At 29.0% G+C, this 19,323-nt stretch overlaps 5 protein-coding genes across 7 annotated transcripts in view; 3 read left to right on the top strand and 2 right to left on the bottom strand.

Moving 5' to 3' along the window:
• Window positions 1–7,440, top strand: part of LOC134833848 (alpha-catulin) — a 55,178-nt gene extending 47,738 nt beyond the window's left edge. The window contains exons 7-12 of the mRNA XM_063848323.1: window positions 41–775; window positions 839–931; window positions 1,384–1,575; window positions 1,639–1,953; window positions 2,026–2,232; window positions 6,999–7,440. Of these exons, the coding sequence (XP_063704393.1) occupies window positions 41–775; window positions 839–931; window positions 1,384–1,575; window positions 1,639–1,953; window positions 2,026–2,232; window positions 6,999–7,124 (1,668 nt within the window). The 3' untranslated portion in view covers window positions 7,125–7,440. The remainder of the gene's footprint in view (window positions 1–40; window positions 776–838; window positions 932–1,383; window positions 1,576–1,638; window positions 1,954–2,025; window positions 2,233–6,998) is intronic.
• A 2,545-nt stretch (window positions 7,441–9,985) lies between these two features.
• Window positions 9,986–11,979, top strand: LOC134829591 (regulator of microtubule dynamics protein 1-like). 3 transcript variants are annotated; one of them, XM_063842764.1, is made up of 5 exons: window positions 9,988–10,167; window positions 10,239–10,308; window positions 10,419–10,643; window positions 10,697–11,232; window positions 11,803–11,979. In XM_063842764.1, the coding sequence occupies exons 3-5, from the start codon at window positions 10,542–10,544 to the stop codon at window positions 11,858–11,860; spliced, it is 696 nt and encodes a 231-aa protein (XP_063698834.1). In that variant the 5' UTR covers window positions 9,988–10,167; window positions 10,239–10,308; window positions 10,419–10,541; the 3' UTR covers window positions 11,861–11,979. The 3 variants fall into 3 exon arrangements, with proteins under 3 accessions (XP_063698826.1, XP_063698834.1, XP_063698843.1); XM_063842773.1 differs by having other exon boundaries at window positions 9,988–10,173; XM_063842756.1 differs by having other exon boundaries at window positions 9,986–10,308.
• On the bottom strand, window positions 11,949–13,456 carry LOC134829584 (AP-3 complex subunit mu-2). Its single transcript, XM_063842743.1, has 3 exons — window positions 13,309–13,456; window positions 13,161–13,248; window positions 11,949–13,104 (listed from the first exon to the last, which is right to left on the bottom strand). The coding sequence occupies exons 1-3, from the start codon at window positions 13,341–13,343 to the stop codon at window positions 11,980–11,982; spliced, it is 1,248 nt and encodes a 415-aa protein (XP_063698813.1). The 5' UTR covers window positions 13,344–13,456; the 3' UTR covers window positions 11,949–11,979.
• Window positions 13,457–14,508: 1,052 nt separating this feature from the next.
• Window positions 14,509–16,350, top strand: LOC134834201 (Golgi resident protein GCP60). Its single transcript, XM_063848789.1, has 2 exons — window positions 14,509–14,599; window positions 14,662–16,350. The coding sequence occupies exon 2, from the start codon at window positions 14,678–14,680 to the stop codon at window positions 15,977–15,979; it is 1,302 nt and encodes a 433-aa protein (XP_063704859.1). The 5' UTR covers window positions 14,509–14,599; window positions 14,662–14,677; the 3' UTR covers window positions 15,980–16,350.
• A 696-nt stretch (window positions 16,351–17,046) lies between these two features.
• On the bottom strand, window positions 17,047–19,036 carry LOC134837049 (guanine nucleotide-binding protein-like 1). Its single transcript, XM_063852365.1, is given in 3 exon segments — window positions 17,047–17,945; window positions 17,948–18,452; window positions 18,515–19,036. Coding segments are annotated over 3 exon segments (1,758 nt in total). The 5' UTR covers window positions 18,929–19,036; the 3' UTR covers window positions 17,047–17,106.
• Between the last annotated feature and the right edge of the window lie 287 nt (window positions 19,037–19,323).

Below are 19,323 nucleotides of genomic sequence, written 5' to 3'. Positions count from 1 at the left end.
AAGTAATTTTACGACAGGCAAACTAAAATTTTCCTTACAGCAAGCTGAATGGGACTCGGAACGTGCAACAGCATTTACGTGTTTGCACCATTTCCGGCGTCTCATCGAAGCGGCAAAGCCCAAATTCAATCGCAGCGTATCGACGAGCGTGCCAAAATCGCTGGCAAAGGATATTCTCACGAGTCCGATTACGGAGAAGGATTTCGACATGGATCGCCCGGATCCGACGGAGCTTTTGCTACAACGAAGTAACAGCGAACGCGATCGACGAATCGGAAGTCGCGCATCTGGCGGGCATCGAGAATTTCGTTATCGTGAAATTCTGACGCGGGGATGTCGTCTTACGGGCGTTTCGTTGTTTACGCCCGACGGCAGGGAAAAACTGATGGCAGCTCTCGACAAAGTGTGCGAACGTACTCAGGATTTTACCGATTCCGCCTACACGAGTCACGATCATCGCGAAAATATTCTTTTGCTGTGCGATCGATGCAAATTAGAACTAAATCAGTTGCTTCGTATGGCTGTTAACATGGAACAATTTCCCAACTCTACGTTTGACATAAATGCGGCACTCGAAAGTGTGATAAATGCTGCGCTCGATTTGCAACATCAACTCGTTGTAACGACGCATGATCAGGCCGTGGAGTTGCCACACATCATCAAAACGAGCATCGAACTTGTTAATACGCTCAGGACAATTGCCTTAAATCACGAAATTGATAGACTGCAAGAATGCGCTGACCGATTCCACGAACGGATTGATCACATGTTGGAGGTAATTTCTCTTTTAATTCATTCGCTTCTTAAATTTTCATGATCTGAAACAATTTTTTTAAAGGTTTGTAAGTTACTGAGACACATTGCCTTATCTGAAACACTTCAAGTTCAAGCCAAATTTACTGAAATTAATATTAGGATATACGGACCACAGGTAAGAAAAAATAAAAATAATAAATTAAAAAATGAGTTTTCATTTTTTTTTTTTTTTTTTTTATAAATTTTTTTTTTTTTTTTAAATAAAAATATAAATTTTTCATAATTTTTTTTTAACGAATTAAAAAATAATTTTTCATAAATTTTTTTTTTTGAAATTGAAAAAAAATTTTTCATAAAATAAAATTTTATAATTTTTTTTTTTAAACTGAAAAATAATTATTCATATTTTTTTTTAATTAAAAAATAACTTTGATAATTTTTTTTCAAATAAAAAAATAATTTTTCATATATTTTTTTTTTAATTAAAAAAATTTTTTCGTAAATAGAAAAAAATTCTTTTAAAAAAATAATTTTCAATACAAAAGTTAAAAAATAATTTTTTTTTTAATTTTTAATTAATTTAAGAGTTAGAATTTAATAATAATAATTTTTAAAAATATTTTTTAGGTCATCACATCAGCTCGTGCACTCTCTACACATCCCAGTAGTAAAATTGCCAAAGAAAATGTCGAGGTTTTCGTTGATATGTGGCAATGGTTATGCAGCGATATTACGTTAATATCGAAGGAAGTGCTTGATCTTGCACAGAATCGTTCCAAAATCGACAAATCCGAATACTTAAGTCTTCCAAGGCCTGGCGTAAGTTTCCTGCATCTCGTTTTTCTCAATTTTCCTTTTTATTTCATTTCATTCTGTCTTCAGAAGCATGGAACAACAGCAAAACCATTAAAGCCTGCGCGTTTAGATTCGGAAGAGCAGGAAAAAATCGCCAAAACGGGACAAGAAATGAAAGAAGCAACAAACGAAATGGAAGGCGAAGCCGACAAATGGAATGCCGATGAGAACAATGACATTGTGAAACGCGCAAAAAATATGTCAGCGATGGCACTATCAATGTATCAATTCACAAAAGGTGAAGGCAATCTCCGGACAACACAGGATTTATTTACTCAGGCCGAATATTTTGCCGAAGAGGCAAACAGATTATACAAGGTTGTGCGACAATTTTCCTATCAGGTAAGATTTTCATCATAATTTCATGAAATCTCGTATTAATCAAAATTTGAAAAAAAAAAAAAAAACTCGCAGGTCCCAGCTGGTGATCCAAAAAAAGAATTATTAGCCCATTTAGATAAAGTGCCAACTTATGTACAAACACTACAATTTACTGTGAAGGATCATACGGTTGGGAAAGCCGCAACATTTGTCAAAGTAGATCACGTAATACAGGAAACAAAAAATCTAATGAATATCATATCAAAAGTTGTATCAACATGTTTCAGTTGTGCCAATAAGGTAAGTGAATTGAAAATCATCAACTTCATAAAAATTTGGTTACAGAAAAAAAAAGTTTTTATTTTCATTCAAACACACATGATAACACGAAATTTTATTAAAAACGATGTTCGAACATACAGAATTATTATTTCTTTTTTTTTTTTTGAAAAAAAAAATACAAAACTCAGGCAACACTAAATAAATATACTCAATAAATACACACTCAACATAATAAAACACTTAACAAAATAAACAACAACAAGAAGAGGAGTCGTTAAGATGCATAAAGTTTTCTCTCGCTTTTCGTGTCTCTCTCATTATTATTATTACTTCGGATAAATTCTGCGTTATAGTTTGCGAAAAGTTTTCACACAGTATCCGCATTCATAATTATGATGAGATGCCGGCAGAACAGAATTTGACAGAAATTGAACAGTACGTACAACTTCCTATTTAACGAATGTGAGCGAATATCAAAAATAACCCATTATACAACTGGATTTTTAATCCCAGTGCATATTTTAGCCTTTTAAAGTATTATACACTCGACATTTGCCCCAGTTGACATTTTAAAATATTTGTCCCAATGCATATTCAAGATTTTTGACCCAAAACGCATTTAAAAACTTTGACCCAATGCACATTTGATGAATTTGGCCCAATGCACAATCAACGTTTTTGCCCCAAATGATATTTTATTATAATTAACCCAATGCAAATTCAAAATTTTAGACCCAATGCGCAATAATTGAAAATTTTTACCCAAAACACATTTAAAAATTTTGCCCCAGCTGACATTTTAAATTTTTTTTACCCCAATTCACATTGAATACTTTTGTCCCAATGCACATTTAAAAATTTTGATCCAATGTAAATTCAGAATTTTTGCCCCATTTGACATTTTAATTTAATCAGCCCAATGCACTTTCAAGATTTTTGACCCAATGCACAATTTTTGTATCAAACCCTATTCAAATCGTAAAATTCGTTATACAGCAACCTTTTTTTCGCTATATGGGGATTTGTTAAATGGGAAGTTGTACGTATTTTATGTTAAAATGGTCTGAAAACTGTAAAGTCACTCCCAAGCCAATGATCATTAGCATTCATTAAGAACACGATAACGTTCGTTAGATATTTAAGAGGATTATTTGAACAACTTGCAACTTATTTTATTTGTTTTTAATTAATGATTTTCCTTCCGACCCGTGAATAGTTAAACTAATATTCGCACTTTGTATGACGACATCACGTAATTTTGAGCAGAAACTAAAATATTACTCTTCGCGCCTTTTGATTTCTTAATTAATGGCATCAAAACTTTTCAGGGTATCTTCTGAGAATTGAACTGAATTTTATCGACTCTTATTTGTTGTTATTATGAGTTCAGATGCTGATACTGTCGAAAATTTGAAAATCGTTGAGATAAGTAAATTTTCAAACCATTAATTAAGAGAATCCAATTTAATTCTTAGAAATTTGAAGAAAGCTAGTTTTGCCTATTTCCATCGTTACGACAACATGTGCAACCACAAATGAAATCAATTAAGACGAAAATTGATACTTTAAAGAAACACTTTGAGAATTTAAGCAAATATTTACAGAATAAACTGAAAATTTCCCATTTGAAATAAATTAAAAGTCGGTTGTCTTGACAATCATTTGCACTGAGCAGCTCTTATTATTATTACTATTTAGCAGAGTCAACATTAGACAAGAGTCTTGTTATCACAAATCTCGGAGATTTGTAATAAAGATGTCGGCTTATTTTCCAGCAGTAATCTCTTCTCCTTTTCTTGCTTGTTGTCCTACATGTAAACGTAATCTTCTTAAAATTGCTGTGTCAAGTTAACAAATGAACGATTATCATTTTTCATGGTATTCATTTTCCGTTTAGAGATAATTATTACATAAGTACCTTATTATAATATTAAAATTTAGTCATATTTATCGCAAAATTCATATTTTTTTTCCTTTTTTCTTTTTTTTCACATAACACGATACACACAAATACAATTGCACGCCGATTCTTGCATATCTATTTAAATTTTAAAAAAAATATGAAAAAAGCACGGATTATGTATGCCTCAACAAGTTGAATATAAATTGCAACAATATGAGCAAATGCTTAGACTCGAGTCGAGCAGCACAGAGAATGTATGAAAAAAAGCCTTTTCGCGTATCAAACGCAGACGAGGAAAAAACAACAAAAATATTGCCATTAAATTTATTATGATGAGACAATATTACACAAATAAATAAACGTAAAGCACGCGAGACACCAATCAATTTGCTTCGTGTGCGGCGTCAACGACTTCTACGAGATACAACAACAACGAAGAAAAGTCATAATATAATAATAATAATAATAAGAAAATTGTGTGAAAATAATAATATTTAAATATTTCGTTGGTATCTTTAAAGAAAAATTCGTAACTTAAAAGATTTTATTATTTATAATCATATCGAAAAAAGCCATTGTTATGTACAATGTGTTTGTTTTTGCTTTGTCAAATTTATTTTATTTAAAAATTCTAAAAATTTATTTCAATTCTAAAAGTTAATTAAATTTTAATAAATTAAATTAATAATTTTTTCTATATTATATGTTTATTATTTGTATATCATATAATGTTTTATATATTTTATATAATATATTATATTATATATATTATTAATTATTATATAATTATTAACTTTATATAATAATTAAATATAATATGTATATTATATATTATATAATATGCTTATAAGTTTTATATGTATTTTTTTTCATACTAAATATCAAAAATTTGAGCATAAATCGAAGTTTAAATTATATATTTTAAACAAAAACACTCTTATTGAGTTATTTTTATCAATTAATGGTACAATATTTGATATTTAGTATGAAAAAAATATATATAAAAATTATATGCATTATATTATATTGTATATTATATAATATGTATATAATTTATATTTAAAATTTTTTCATACTAAATTTCAAAAATTATACCATTAATCTATGAAAAATTAACTCAATAAGAGTGTTTTTGTTAATTTATACAATTTTAACTTTGATTTATATTCAAATTTTTTAATTATAGACATATTATATAATATATAACATACAATATTATATATAATTATTATATAAAGTTAATAATTATATATATTATTAATATAATATACATGTTTATATATTATATAGTATATAATACATTATACAATATACAAGTTATATACATATAATTAGAAAAAATTAATTTTGTCCGATCTTAAATAAATTAAAATTTAATAAATATCTTAAAAATTGTGAGAGTTATTAAAAAAAAAAAAAAATAAAATTTGTACAAAACGGAAACAATCACACTGTGCTTCTAAGTAATAATACTGCCTTCCGTTTATATTCCTTCCGTATTTGATATACAACATTATTACGTAACAAACAAACAAACATGAAATAAATAAAGAATGCAATTTACTATAAATCATATAAAAACATTTTTTAAAATCCTGAAGATATGTCAAGATAGGCGAAAATATAGGAGAAAATCTAGATTTTGAACCTGAAAAATATTTTGTTTGGAGATTTTTTGTCAAGTATGTAAAAAGCTGATGAATTTCCGCATCTTCAGTTGTACTTATTGCTCAATTAACTTGAATGATGCTAAAATTGAAAAAAAAGCTTGTTTTATAATCTGATAATACTAAATTAGGAAATGTTGAAAGAAATTGGTGAATTGACTAATTATTACATAATATATATTTACTATTAGGAAATATTTCTCTGCATGTTAAATGCTTCTTCGCTGTGCATCTTCTTCACATCTTCATAGTTTCTGCAAAAAAAGGAAAAATTTAAACTAATATCATTTGTTTATTATTTATTATTAGGTTAATATGTCACTGGGTCACTTAAATTATTATTACGATCGTCATCTTCTGCATCTCGATACAATTCATGGGTAAGCAAGCAAGTATAGCTTGCGAAATTGTAGCAAAAAAAAAATATTTTTGGGTTGTTTATTTTATGAACTTCTCTATACAATATAGATGGCTTCCTCGTGATTTTGTGAGACGTCAACAGTATTGCATTAGTCCCACGAACTTTAATACGTCAACGATGCTAATGTGATCTTCAAACAAAGGGCTTGGGCCGTTGCCTCTTGTTCCTTTGGTATATCGCATGTCATTTTCTCTTAAAATGCAACAAAATCTAAACAAGCAAAAAAAGCAACTGACTAAAAAATTATGAAAAAAATAATTTAAAAAAAATTTTTCAAGGGTAGGAAATGAGATGACAAACAAAAGTGTGAATTATCTTGTAGAATAAATTGATAAAAAAAAATAGATTGTTAATAAAATAGAAAAATTTTTTGGGATGAAGCGAAAATTGAAATGAAACAGAATGCAAGAATTTTCTGATAGAGAAACAAAAGCTGGTTGCATGAAACTAACGAAACATTAAAACACATGAAAAAGTATAAATAACACAAACAGTTGAAAACGCTTATGGCATTTTTTTGTTTTTGTTTTTAATAACACTTTTTAACAGTTTTTTTTTATTTAGTTGGCATTCTGTTTTGACTTTTTTCCAAACAAAAACATAACATATTAGATTTTTTTTTTGTTTTCTTGTTGATTTAGGAGCATTTTACACTAAATACTTCTTGGTTTTGACTAACAACAACTGAATTTAATTTCTTTGAGAATTCCGCAAGATTTCTCAAAGTTTGTTACTAATTTTAAAAATTTATCAAAATATGAATCTAATACCTTTTTTTCTATTTAATCTTTAGTATAAATTAGACTTTAGCGGATTATCTGGGCGCATGGCATCCGGAAGTTCGCGCGATGACGAAGTTTCTGGCGGTCAAGGAGATACAAAGGGAACGACATTCGGATCAACGGATCAGCAAGGGTGACAGTACGGGATGGGCAGACGGCCCAAAGGAGACGCGCGTAGAACACGAGTTTCGTTTCTCTTGTTCTAATGAGTCTGTGTTTAAGCTGCGTTTTGATGCGAGAAGAGCAATTGTACGAAGAACAACAACATTTCTCAGCACATACAAATACATATCAAAACTAAGATTAAATATCAGAAAATGGATGTTTGTGTAAAAAAAAATAAAATTTTGTAAAAAATAGTCGCTGAACTAAAACTACATGATGAGTGATTAGTAATTTTTATCATTAACTGCAATTAATAGCTGTGTTTTTTCGTGTACTACAAAAACAACAAAAATATGCGGAATACAATCCTACTAACAAAAAACGAAGACATGCTTATAAACGTAAAATTACAAATCGCTTAAAAAATAATTTTAAACAATAGTTTGCTAATTTCGATCAAAAAATAAATGTTCTTTATCTAATCATGTCTCAATTTACTTTATGTGTAGTTTCTTATTCAAAAATTTTCTATTTATGTAATTTATAAAAATACTCCTCATGAAAAAAGTAGTTAAGCATAAAAAATCAAGTACCTGTAGAAATCAAAGATAGTTTTTTAAATTATTTATATTACATCAAAAATTTCTTCAAATTCATAAATTTTCTATATTTCATAAAAAAACGAATGTAGTGTTCCCAAAGTCATATTTACAAAAATTTTCTTCATATCCGCTCTTCTTAAAAAAAAATATTTAAAAAATAAAATATTTTTCTAAATATAAAAAAAAAATATTTCTATCGCAAAAAGACAATGAAATGGAAATAAAAATGTATCAAAAAAAAAATTAAGACTCGGTAAAAGTTTCCTATTCTTCTCGAGAACATATTAAGTTGAAAAAAAATTAGAACTCAAACGTTTCTTTATACATGGATGGAATTATAAATGGCTGTTGCACGATAATCGAATGGAAAAAAAAACAAGAAAATGTAAGACATTTTTAAATCATTAAATTTAATTAAATTATTAGAATTTTCAATCAAAGCTTTTCCCCATTTGCGTTTCTGATAAACGAAAAAAATATATAATTATTAGAATATAAATTATTAATAATAATAAAAGTACTTGAAAACAGAAACACCAGTTAGAAATTAGTTCCCAAAAAGAGAAATAATAATTATTAGAAATTTTGTATTAGAATGATAGGATTTCTTATTTGTAAAATTTTTCATACATACATAAATATATTTGTATTAAAATACTACCGAAAAAATTATTATGATACATAATGTGTATATGATACTAAATGTCGAATATGTATGTTGTGTATACTAACTTTGTATATTTAATAATAAAGAAAAAAAAACAAGGAAACATTTATTAACTAAATATAATTAATAATAAATCTTGTATAAAAATTTCATATAATAGAATGAATGCATTTTTTACGTATATCTGTTATAAATAATATATATATTAAAAACAAATATTACTTGAATCAAGAAAACAGACAAATTGTAGAGCTTATTAATTGTTAAGAAATAGTATCCAACAAAATCTAGTTATTTATCGTGAATATTTATATATATTTAACAATTAAACGTTATAATATATAATTATTATATAAGTCCAATATGTATTTTTTCTTTATTATACTTGTATTATTTATAAATAAAATTAATTAGAAAAAAAGGAGAAACTATTCATAGACGATTCCGAATATTTTTCACTTCGACGAACAGAGCCCTTAATAAAAAAAAATTAAAAAAGAAAAATTTCGTGAATTATATGATATACTTTCTCGAATGTTTTATTTTATTTCTCCAAAAAGAGATAAAAAAAATATATGAAAAAAATAGTATTAGAGAACAGAAGAAATAATATTTTAAGATACATAAAGCGATAATAATTTTCAGGTTGTAAACGAAAACTCTCTGTATATGTAGTTAGAATTTACAATTTATTATATAATATACTATATATTTATTATTATGATCATCTTTATTATTATAAAAAAAAATAAATGAAGAATTATTCAAATTGAAAGAAAAATATATCATTCTCATTATAAAAATTATATGAAAAAAAGAGTTTAATTAATAAAAAAAAAATATGAAATTAAATCGAGTTTTATTAACATTTAATATAATTTTATTTTATTTATTCAATGCTAAAGCTGTGAACAAAATTAATTTTTTCTATGTTATAAGTATATAATTTGTATATCATATAATATATTATAAGTTATAAAATATATAATATATACATTATATAATATTATATTGTATATTTTATGTTATATATTATATTAATATAATATTATATTGTATATTTTATGTTATATAATTTTTGATATTTAGTATAAAAAAATTTATATAAAAAAATTATATGCATATTATATGATATATGATATTCAAATTATATACATATAATATAGAAAAAATTAATTAATTAATTATCCGCAGTTTAAAAAATATACAATATAAAAAAATTTCAGAATTTTTTTTAAAAAAAGTTTTTCAAAAGTGTTCAATGAACTAATTTTTACAAGTGAGAGAAATTATTAAATTTCTTGATATTTTGTTTATGTATGATTAACGGTAACAATTTTTGAAATCAATCGTGCTCTTATTGGCTGGTATTTCTTTTCGACATCCAATCATATTCATTTATTCATCATGGAAATATTGAACAGTGATGGACCTTATTTAAACCTTTAAACTTTAAAAGCCTAATTTAAAAAAAAAAATTGGATTTTTAAAAATTTTTGAATTTTTTAAAAATTTTTTGAATTTTTCTTTTTAAATATTTTCACAAAATTTTTAACCAAAAAATTATATATGATAAAAATATACCGTTACTCTGTCACTCAAAACACGTGTTCCATCTCTGACTTCGCCGACGACCTTTGTACCATTTATTTACAAATAATCACAGACAGATTTCAACAATCAACAATTTTCATTTAAAAAAGTTTTGGATTAGCTTTTTTATCAGCTATTTATCGATTTTTTGGTTATTTACTCAGCATCTTGCGTTAAATTTGTCTTGGCGACGTAATTTGGAGCGTAAACACTGTAAGAGTAATGTCATTAGTATCTGGTCGCTTGCTGAATCATTTACAGGAATTTCAATTATTTCTTCGTAGTCGTCGTCAAATTACACGATTGATTGAAGAATTTGTTGCACAAAGGCAACAACAACGTTTGAGACAAAGAGTGAGTACCTTTTGACCTTCAATTTTTAATTGTTTTTCTCTTTTTTTTTTGTTCTTTGTAAATTAAAGTAATTTAATTTGCAAAAGTGATAAGATTTCATTTCGTTTCAGTTTACTTTTGGATCGAAACAACGAAGCTTCTCAGCGAGAAATTACATTTTGATCCAATCATTCCTTGGAATATCGTTTGGTAGTAAGACTGAAGCAGAAACTAAAGAGACTACACGAAAAAAAATGTCTGATGAAAAGAAATTGGATGAAGTAATTTTGCATGCCGATCAACTTTTTGACGAAAATAATTTTACCGAAACTGTCGAAGTTTTGAAAAGCTATTCCGTGAGTAAAATTTCCATTTCTCCCAACAAAAATTTAATTTTATGAATTTTCAGGTACAAGACACTTATGAGATTCAATGGCGTCTTGCGCGAGCAGTTTACTCCTTATCCAAATCCGAAGACGCCAAGAAAAAAGAGCTCGTTGACGAAGCATTTAACTACGCCAAACGTGCTTTGGAGCTAAATGACAATCATTTTGCCGCTCACAAATGGTATGCTGTGCTCTTGGATACGAAAAGCGGTTTAGAAGGCACGAAACAACGCGTGCAACAACTCGAAAACTTCCAAAAACATCTTCAAAAGGCTCTGGAATTAAATCCGCAGGATGCAACAACTTGGTATATTTTAGGCGAATTTTATTACGGTCTTGCCGATCTTAATTGGATGACACGAAAAGTTGTTCAAGTTGTTTTTGCAAATCCGCCGTCAGCTACATTCGAACAGGCTTTGGAGTGTTATGAAAAGGCAGAAAGTATCAGCCCAGATTTTTATTCGTTGAACAAATTGTCGCTCGGAAAGACATATTTGCAATTGAATAATAAGGAAAAGGCGAAAGAGTTTCTCACAAAGGCTTCCAATGTTGATGTTGCGTAAGAAAATCAATTTTTATATACATTTTCTTAAAACTTACATTTTTAATTATTATCCGTCCTCATCATATGAAGTTAATTCATTTAAAAAAAAAATATTTAAAAAAATATTTAAATAACTTTTAAAAAAAATATTAAAAAAAAATATTTAAAAAAATATTTTAAAAAATGATAAAAAAAAAAGTGTTAAAAAATATTTCAACTTTTAAAAAAATTTATTTTAATATTTTTTTTTAATTTTTTTTTTTAATTTTTTTGTAATATATTTTTTTAATTTTTTTTTAAATATTTTTTTAAAAATATTTTTTAAAATATTTTTTAAAATATTTTTTAATATTCTTTAACATTTATTTTTAAATATTTTTTTTAATATTTTTTTTTGTATTTTTTTAATATTTTTTTTTTTTAATTTTTTTAATATTTTTTTTTTAATTTTTTTTATATATATTTTTTTTTAATATTTTTTTTACATATTTTTTTTTATATATTTTTTTTTCAAATATTTTTTTTAATTTTTTTTTGTATGAAATTAAATTTATTTAAATGTTTTTTTTTTTCAAATTATTACAGGAATGAAGATGACAAAAAGTGCAAGGAAGAAGCAACCAAATTATTGAAAAAATGCTAAAACGCCATAAATGAGACGCAAAAAGTGCATTTAACATGAAATTTGATCGATTTTTGAAATTTACATATATTTTTTTTCTATCTATTAAAATAATAAAAGCGATAGATAACGAGCTTCAATTACATTCTCATTTGAAATTTTCCTGCTTTTGTCAAATATTTGACTCCCTTGAACGGTTTGTATTTCTCTCCGTACATATCTAATCGGTTAACTTTCAATCCAGAAACAGCCAGTTGGGAGATCGTAAAATGCACATTAATTGAAGGATTTGTCTCGAGACTTGTTGTGCCTACTTGCACAGAAACGCTTCCCCGAATATTTGGCAATTTCGTTACATCAATGCGTCCCACGTCCCATGTCAGAACTTTATTTGTCGGATCAAAGGCATATTTTCCTTGATTTGTTGTCAACGAGCAGTTCAAAATTGCTTTGGGCATCTGAATTTCCAACTTTACATTTTCAAGCGTACGCCCGAGAGTTGTTTTCGGACCTACCGTGATATCGAGTTTTGCTTGTTCGCCCGTTTTGAAGGATAAATTGTGACGCACATAGATGGGAATCGCAACGATACTTTGTGTCCCTATGTGATAAGACATGAGACGAAAATTGCCATCCGGAGGAATGAAAGATAAAAGTCGTTCGCCTTCCCATCGTTTGAAACGAACGCACGGATGAAAGGAGACATCGTCAAATAAGCGAGGATTCATGAAAGAAAGTGTCAGATCCGGCATGCCCGAGAGCTTGATGCAACAATCGATATATCCTTGAATTTCGGCAAAAACAGTCGACCCCGATTTATCGATGATGGCGTCAACTTCTTCAACAACATCGAAATAGGCTTCGTTATTTGTGTATTTGACGCCTGTACGACGCCACGGAATTGCCGATAGCTGTCCCGTTGGCAAAGTTCCTGCCATATTCGATTTTCCCGTGACTGTATTTGCGATTGTTCGTAAAATATTGGGCGGTTTTATCAATTCCTTCAAGACATTACTTTCTGTCACGCTTGGAAAACCATTGTCCAACATCTCATCGAGCAATTCGTAAACAAGCACATAATTTTCCTTGATAATCGACTCTGTACATTCGGAAAAGTAATCCTCAAAGGTATCGACGACACGATGCAAAAATTCAATAACAAACAACGGAGGAGATTCTTGTTTGCAGGCAGCAACGAGAGAAACGCCATTTCGCTGCACCGAAACGAGATAATGATGGGCTGTTTGAATGATGGGAGGAATGTCCTAAAATGAGAAAATTCATTAAAAATTGAAGAAATTTCGCAAAAAGATGAAGTTACGTTTGGTTTTGCTAATTGAGCATCAAGAAAATAATCGCAGACAGATCGATTCACGACACTTCTCCAATGTTTCTCGAGGAAAATGTCTCTGCAAAAGAGAAATGCTCGATAAGAATTGTGAAAGTAGTCATTTTTAAAGGTAACTTACCCACTGGAATTGATAATAAAAAGACTGTGAATCATCTTGTCGTACTCTCGTCTTGCTTTGATGCTGGATTTTCGTCTCAGATAGTTTAAAATAACAAAAATTTGCTCTAAAATTGATTAAAATATGGTTCGGTTCTTATTAAGACATTCCGATACACTGTAAAAAATTGATGTTTCGCAAGCAAAAAATTTCGCGAGACACTTTGTGAAATGAAAAATTTTAAAATTTTGAAAATTTATGGAGGAAATATTTTTTTTCTATATTTTTTGTTTATTTTAACTAATGTAAGCATTAATTATTGCAAATTTTGCTAAAATTTCTGAGGTATTTTGTGAATATTTTTCTTTTTTCACCTAAAATAAAATAAAATAATAAATAATAAAATAAAATAAATAAAAACCGTTAAATTTTCAATAAAAAACAAATAAAAACAAATTTTGTGCAGAAAAATTTCTAATCAAATCCCCAAAGGATAAGAAAAAGAATAAATCGCACAATTGATCAAAATTCCGTATAAAAATGAGATTTTGAAAGTCTTCTAATTTTCAGATTTTTCCAAATTTGTTGGTTCAAATTGACTTGTTATGCAATAACACATCATTAACATTATAAAATTTTATTTTTATTATAGAAAATGCTCGTATGTATGGCATGAGGTTTGTATGGGAAAAGTCGTGTCGCGGCACCTTTTCCAATGTTTCGATACATAGCTATCGAACTACGGGAAGGTGCTCGCGGCATACGTCCAATATGAATCAAAGGGGGAGATCCTTGCATTCGACACACACTCTTCGGAACAACATTTGTCGAAAAGAGGACATTCGAAAATCTGTAAGATTGCTCGCGAAAACGGAGCTTCCCCCGCCGAGGTAGAGCAAGGAATTTGTCGGAGCTTGATAAGAAAGTTAAAGGACAATAAGTCCGAGCAAACTGCCTCGATTTGTGTTATGTAAGCAATTTTTGTTTGTTTCGTTTTATTTTATTTCTCAGTTTTATTACTCACAATTTTAATTTTATATTTTTTTTTCATAATAGAAACAAACTCATCTCGAGACATCGAAAAAAATATTTAAAAAAAAATTTTCTGTATAAATTTTCAAAATTTTCTCGCAGATATTTTTGTTCGCGAAACACAAATTTTTTACAATATAAGAACGTCAAAAACAGCTGAGCTACACGTCAACGCTGTCAAAAACAAATTTTCCATTGGATTTTTTCACTCAATTTTCTCGAATATTTTAACAATTATCAATAAGCGGACCAAAAAAAGTAAATTTTTCATTTAAATTAACTTCAAATGATTCATTTTGATGAAATTTTCTGTTTTTATGCGAAAATTGAGGCCTAAGAGACAAAAAAAGTGCACAAAATGGAAAAAACAAAAACATCTCAAGGTGTTTCTTTGATCACAGAAAAGGAGACAGACCTCACTTTGGAAGAAACCTACAAAATTGCCCTGAAATTCTACAAAGAAAAGTTCGGAAAAGCCGTTGTACTTAGTTACGATGATAATTTGCGTCTCATTGCTTATTCGCAACAAGCGAAATACGGCTCCGTCGATGATAATCCCGAGACAAAGCCTTTGGGGTATCTCGATATCGTTGGAAAAGCACGTCGTCAAGCATGGGCCGCTTTGGGAAATATGCCAAAAGACGTAGCAAAACGTTCTTTTATCAATACTTTGCACGAAATTTGTCCTTCATTTAAGCCGTACATCGAAGCTGTGCAGCACAACAAACGCGAAAAAAGCGACAACAATAAATTGCACGAAATGTTTGACGAAAAATTGCGTTTGGAGAACAAAAATCAAGAAGAACTCGAAAAATACAATGAAGAAATGCAACTTAGAAAATTGCAAGATGCACTAAATGAACAAACGTATGACCAATTCAAAGAGCATGTCGACAAAATGCATCCCGGCAATCCGGAGCAACAAGCTGTTCTACTAAAAAACTTGCAAGAAGAGCATTATCGACAATATTTATTGCACATGCAATCGGAGATATTTGATGTTCAGTGCAATCCGGGTAGTGACATTCACGTCGAGGACGCGAAACACAACGAACGCGACGAACAAAACGCACAAATGAGTGACGGGCGCGATCGAAGCGAAAGTGAATCGGAGTTTGATGATGGGACACTTCTCACGCCCGCATCAATGTGGACTCGACCTGATATTAAAAAGTTCAAGGATGAAGTTACCGAAGGCAAATCGGGCGTTTTACGTATCGGCCATGGAGATATTGTAACGGTGCGTGTTCCAACCAATAGCGATGGCGTAAGTCTCTTTTGGGAATTTGCCACAGACAGTTACGACATTGGTTTCGGAGTTTATTTCGAATGGGGTCCGCCAGAATCGCAAGAAGTTACTGTCCGTATCAGCGAAAGTGATTCGGAAGACGATTATTTTGACGATACCGACGGAGAATATGTAACAACGGCAGATTTGGAGTCGGGAGGTATGACAGCTGCACAAGAAACAACGTCACTCACATCGCCGCAAAGGAATCTCAGTGTTGTCGTGCCAGTTTATCGCAGAGATTGCCATTTGGAAGTTTATGCGGGAAGTCATACGTATCCCGGCGAAGGAACATATTTACTTAAATTTGATAATTCTTTCAGTTTATGGCGGTCAAAAGTTTTATATTACCGCGTTTTCTATACGCGATAAATCCCAATGCTTCAGTTTCACATTTCAACAAAGCTCTTTGTTACCTTTCATTTATTTAATTATCTATGTGATAAATTTCACGCATTGCTGAGATAATTCCGTATCAATTTCAAAGCAAACAAATTTGTATGAAAAATAAACAACAAGAACCTGATCCCTCTTCCCGTTTCCCACCTTTTTGTTAGTTTTTTAGTGAAAGAACTCTATATTCAATGTTTTAAATGTACGAAATTTTATGAAAAAAATGAATGTGTCAATATTAAAAAAAAATGAATTAAAATATTAAAGGCACAATTTTCAAGGTATATGGAATGCATGAAAAAATATGTTTATGACTGTTTAAAACTATACATTGAAATTATGTATTGAATAAAAAATAAAAAAAAAGATAGATGTTAATAAAATTAATGATTTTTTTTTTTTTGTACAAAAATTTCATGCTTCATAAGGTAAGACTTTCTGCAAAAATTTAACATCAAAAAAATTTTTTCAATTTTTTTTTTAACATTTTTTTTTTCATTATTTATTAATTATTAAATTTAAGAATCATCTGCAAAAATATTTTTCAATTTTTTTTTTATTTTTTTGAAAAAATTTTTTTTAAACAATCGAAAAATTTTTTTTTAATTTTTTTTTTAATTTTTTATAATTATTTATTAATTTTGTAATTTTAGAATCATCTGCAAAAATTTAACATCGAAAATATTTTTTCAATTTTTTTTTTTATTTTTTTGAAAAAATTTTTTTTAAACAATCGAAAAAATTTTTTTCAATTTTTTTAAATTTTTTATAATTATTTATTAATTTTGTAATTTTAGAATCATTTGCAAACATTTAACATCGAAAATATTTTTTCAATTTTTTTTTTTATTTTTTTGAAAAAATTTTTTTAAAACAATCGAAAAATTTTTTTTCAATTTTTTAATTTTTTTTTTAATTTTCTATAATAATTTATAAATTATGTAATTTAAGAATCATCTGCAAAAATTTAACATCGAAAAAAATTTTTTCAATTTTTTTAAATTTTTTTTAACATTTTAATATAATTATTTATTAATTATGTAATTTAAGAATCATCTGCAAAAACTTAACATCGAAAAAATTTTTTTATTTTTTTTTTTTGTTATTTAAGAATCATCACTACTGTCTTCATTCAAGAGATCAAAAGCATTTGAATAAGTCAGAGGCACTTCTTTTTTACTTTTTTCACTTTTTTCTCCTTTGGTCTTTGTTTCCGTTTTTTCTTCTTCATCAGAGCAATTTTCATCACTTTCAGTTTCTTCTTCTTCTTCAAATTCCTCAAGAGTTTCCTCTTCAGATTTTCCCAAACATTGAATTTTTCGAATTTCCTCTAATTCTCTGCTTTGCGACAATTTTTCCAACTCATTTCCATATCCAAATGGTTTCAGCGCCAAAACTAATTTTCCACTCAAGGCCATTCTCAAAATGTTATTTGCTGCTCGATAAGTATCAGGTCTTGCTGCTTTTGCCGTCAAAAATCCCCTTTTGAGAGCCCATGCCGTGCAAATATCCATTGCGGACCATTCTTCTTCATCATCTCCCTCGGGATGTTTGACATTCAACAATTTTGGCAAATCAATGCGTTCCGCGAGAAATTTTACAGACGCGTAAGGAACTTTCAGTTGAGCAATCGGATAACTTCCCAACAAAACTTGAATGTTTCGCGGCGTCGACGAGGGAAAAACTAATCCGGGACAATCGCAGAGTCGAATATTGTTTGTTAGAAATATCGTTTGAAAATGCTTTGTATGTCCGGGAGTTTGAGACACGCTAACAACTTTTTTGCCCATTAAAGCATTCAACACGGAAGACTTTCCAACGTTTGGAAAACCAACACAACCAATTGTTAATATGCCATTTTTGTATTTTTCGTGTTCTTCGAAGGGAAAAAGGGATTCTGGTTCGTGGGTGCCTTCAGTTTCAACTTTTTCATCATCATCTCTTCTTCCGTAACTTCAGAAACTTCATTTTTGATTTTCGTTTCCCATGAGGAAAAATCGATATCTGATCCAACGATACTTTTACAAGCACCCAATATTTGTTTCGCACCTTCGACAGCCATTCGCATTCTACCTCGACGACGTTTTGCACGCAAACTTGCCAATCCAAGTTCTTCAGGTGAATTATTCGATGGATATGAAGTAAATAAAATGATAGAAATATCAGGATATTTTTCGGAAAAGTAATTTTTCCAAGCCAGAACTACTGTAGGACGAACGAGATCTATTTTGTTCAATACCAAAATGAGATGTTTGCCCAAAGTGTTGTTCACATAATCGTAAATCGATGGCGGGAACATTAAACTTGCCATTCGTACATCAACAATGAACAAAATTAAGTCGGAAATTTCCAAAACGCGCCATAATTGTCGCCATGTCTCGAGATTCAATTCGCAATAACTCAATTCTCGACCTTCTTCATGATGGCGCTTTTCAAGAGCCTTTACATAATTCTAAAAGAAAAAAAAATTGTTAATTTTTTTCGGAAAAAACACAAAAAATAAAGTTTACTTACAAAAAAATATCGGTTTTCGTTGCTGTCAACAACTTCTTTGCTCATCTCATAAGTCCATTTCGGTCTCACGGGAAAATCGTAACCATCAAAGTACTCATCAGCAACTTCCAATTCTTGTTCTGATAGACTTTTAATAGCATTTCTCGCATCTTCTTGCATTTGTCTCAGCTGTTCTTTCGATTCTTTGTGAAATTGTAGGGCATATCGATTGTTTCGATTGCTTCTCGAATTTGGCTGAACATTAATTTTTTGAACACTTTCGAGAAGAGATCCTGCTTCTGGCTTTTCTTCTCCGTCATCACTTTCGTTATCGGGATTTGTTATTGAAAAATTACGATTTTTTTGCTTCTTCTCAAGCAACTGTTGCTTCTTCTGTTTGCCACTAAAGGGAACTTTTCGACGATTTTGAGGCATTTTTCTCGAATTCGATGAAAAATTTAAACTTTTAGATTTAAATTTAAAATATTTTTAAACAAAATCCTTCTGTATTTGCAGTGAAAACACGGTTTTTGTAGATGCCGATGAAATTTCTGGATTTGTTTTGATTCTGAACAATCGTTAGGCCGCTCCAAATTTTATTTGAACTTTTTGTCCCATGTCCCATTACAAAAAGAGAAAATCCAATGGGGCAAAATAAAAAAAAAATCTCTTCGATTTTTGAAGAAATCAAAAAAAAAAAACGATTTTATCATATGAGGAGCAAAAACCGTTGTTTTTTCTCAAGTCAATTTTCAACCAATATTTGATGGGTTTCAAAGCTAAAATTGAATATTTATGCATTCTAAAGATAATTTCTATGCATATCTGGT

Source organism: Culicoides brevitarsis, chromosome 1 (genome assembly GCF_036172545.1).
Source record: "Culicoides brevitarsis isolate CSIRO-B50_1 chromosome 1, AGI_CSIRO_Cbre_v1, whole genome shotgun sequence".
Taxonomy (NCBI): Eukaryota; Metazoa; Arthropoda; class Insecta; order Diptera; family Ceratopogonidae; genus Culicoides; species Culicoides brevitarsis.
This window is presented reverse-complemented; position numbering and strand designations above follow the sequence as displayed.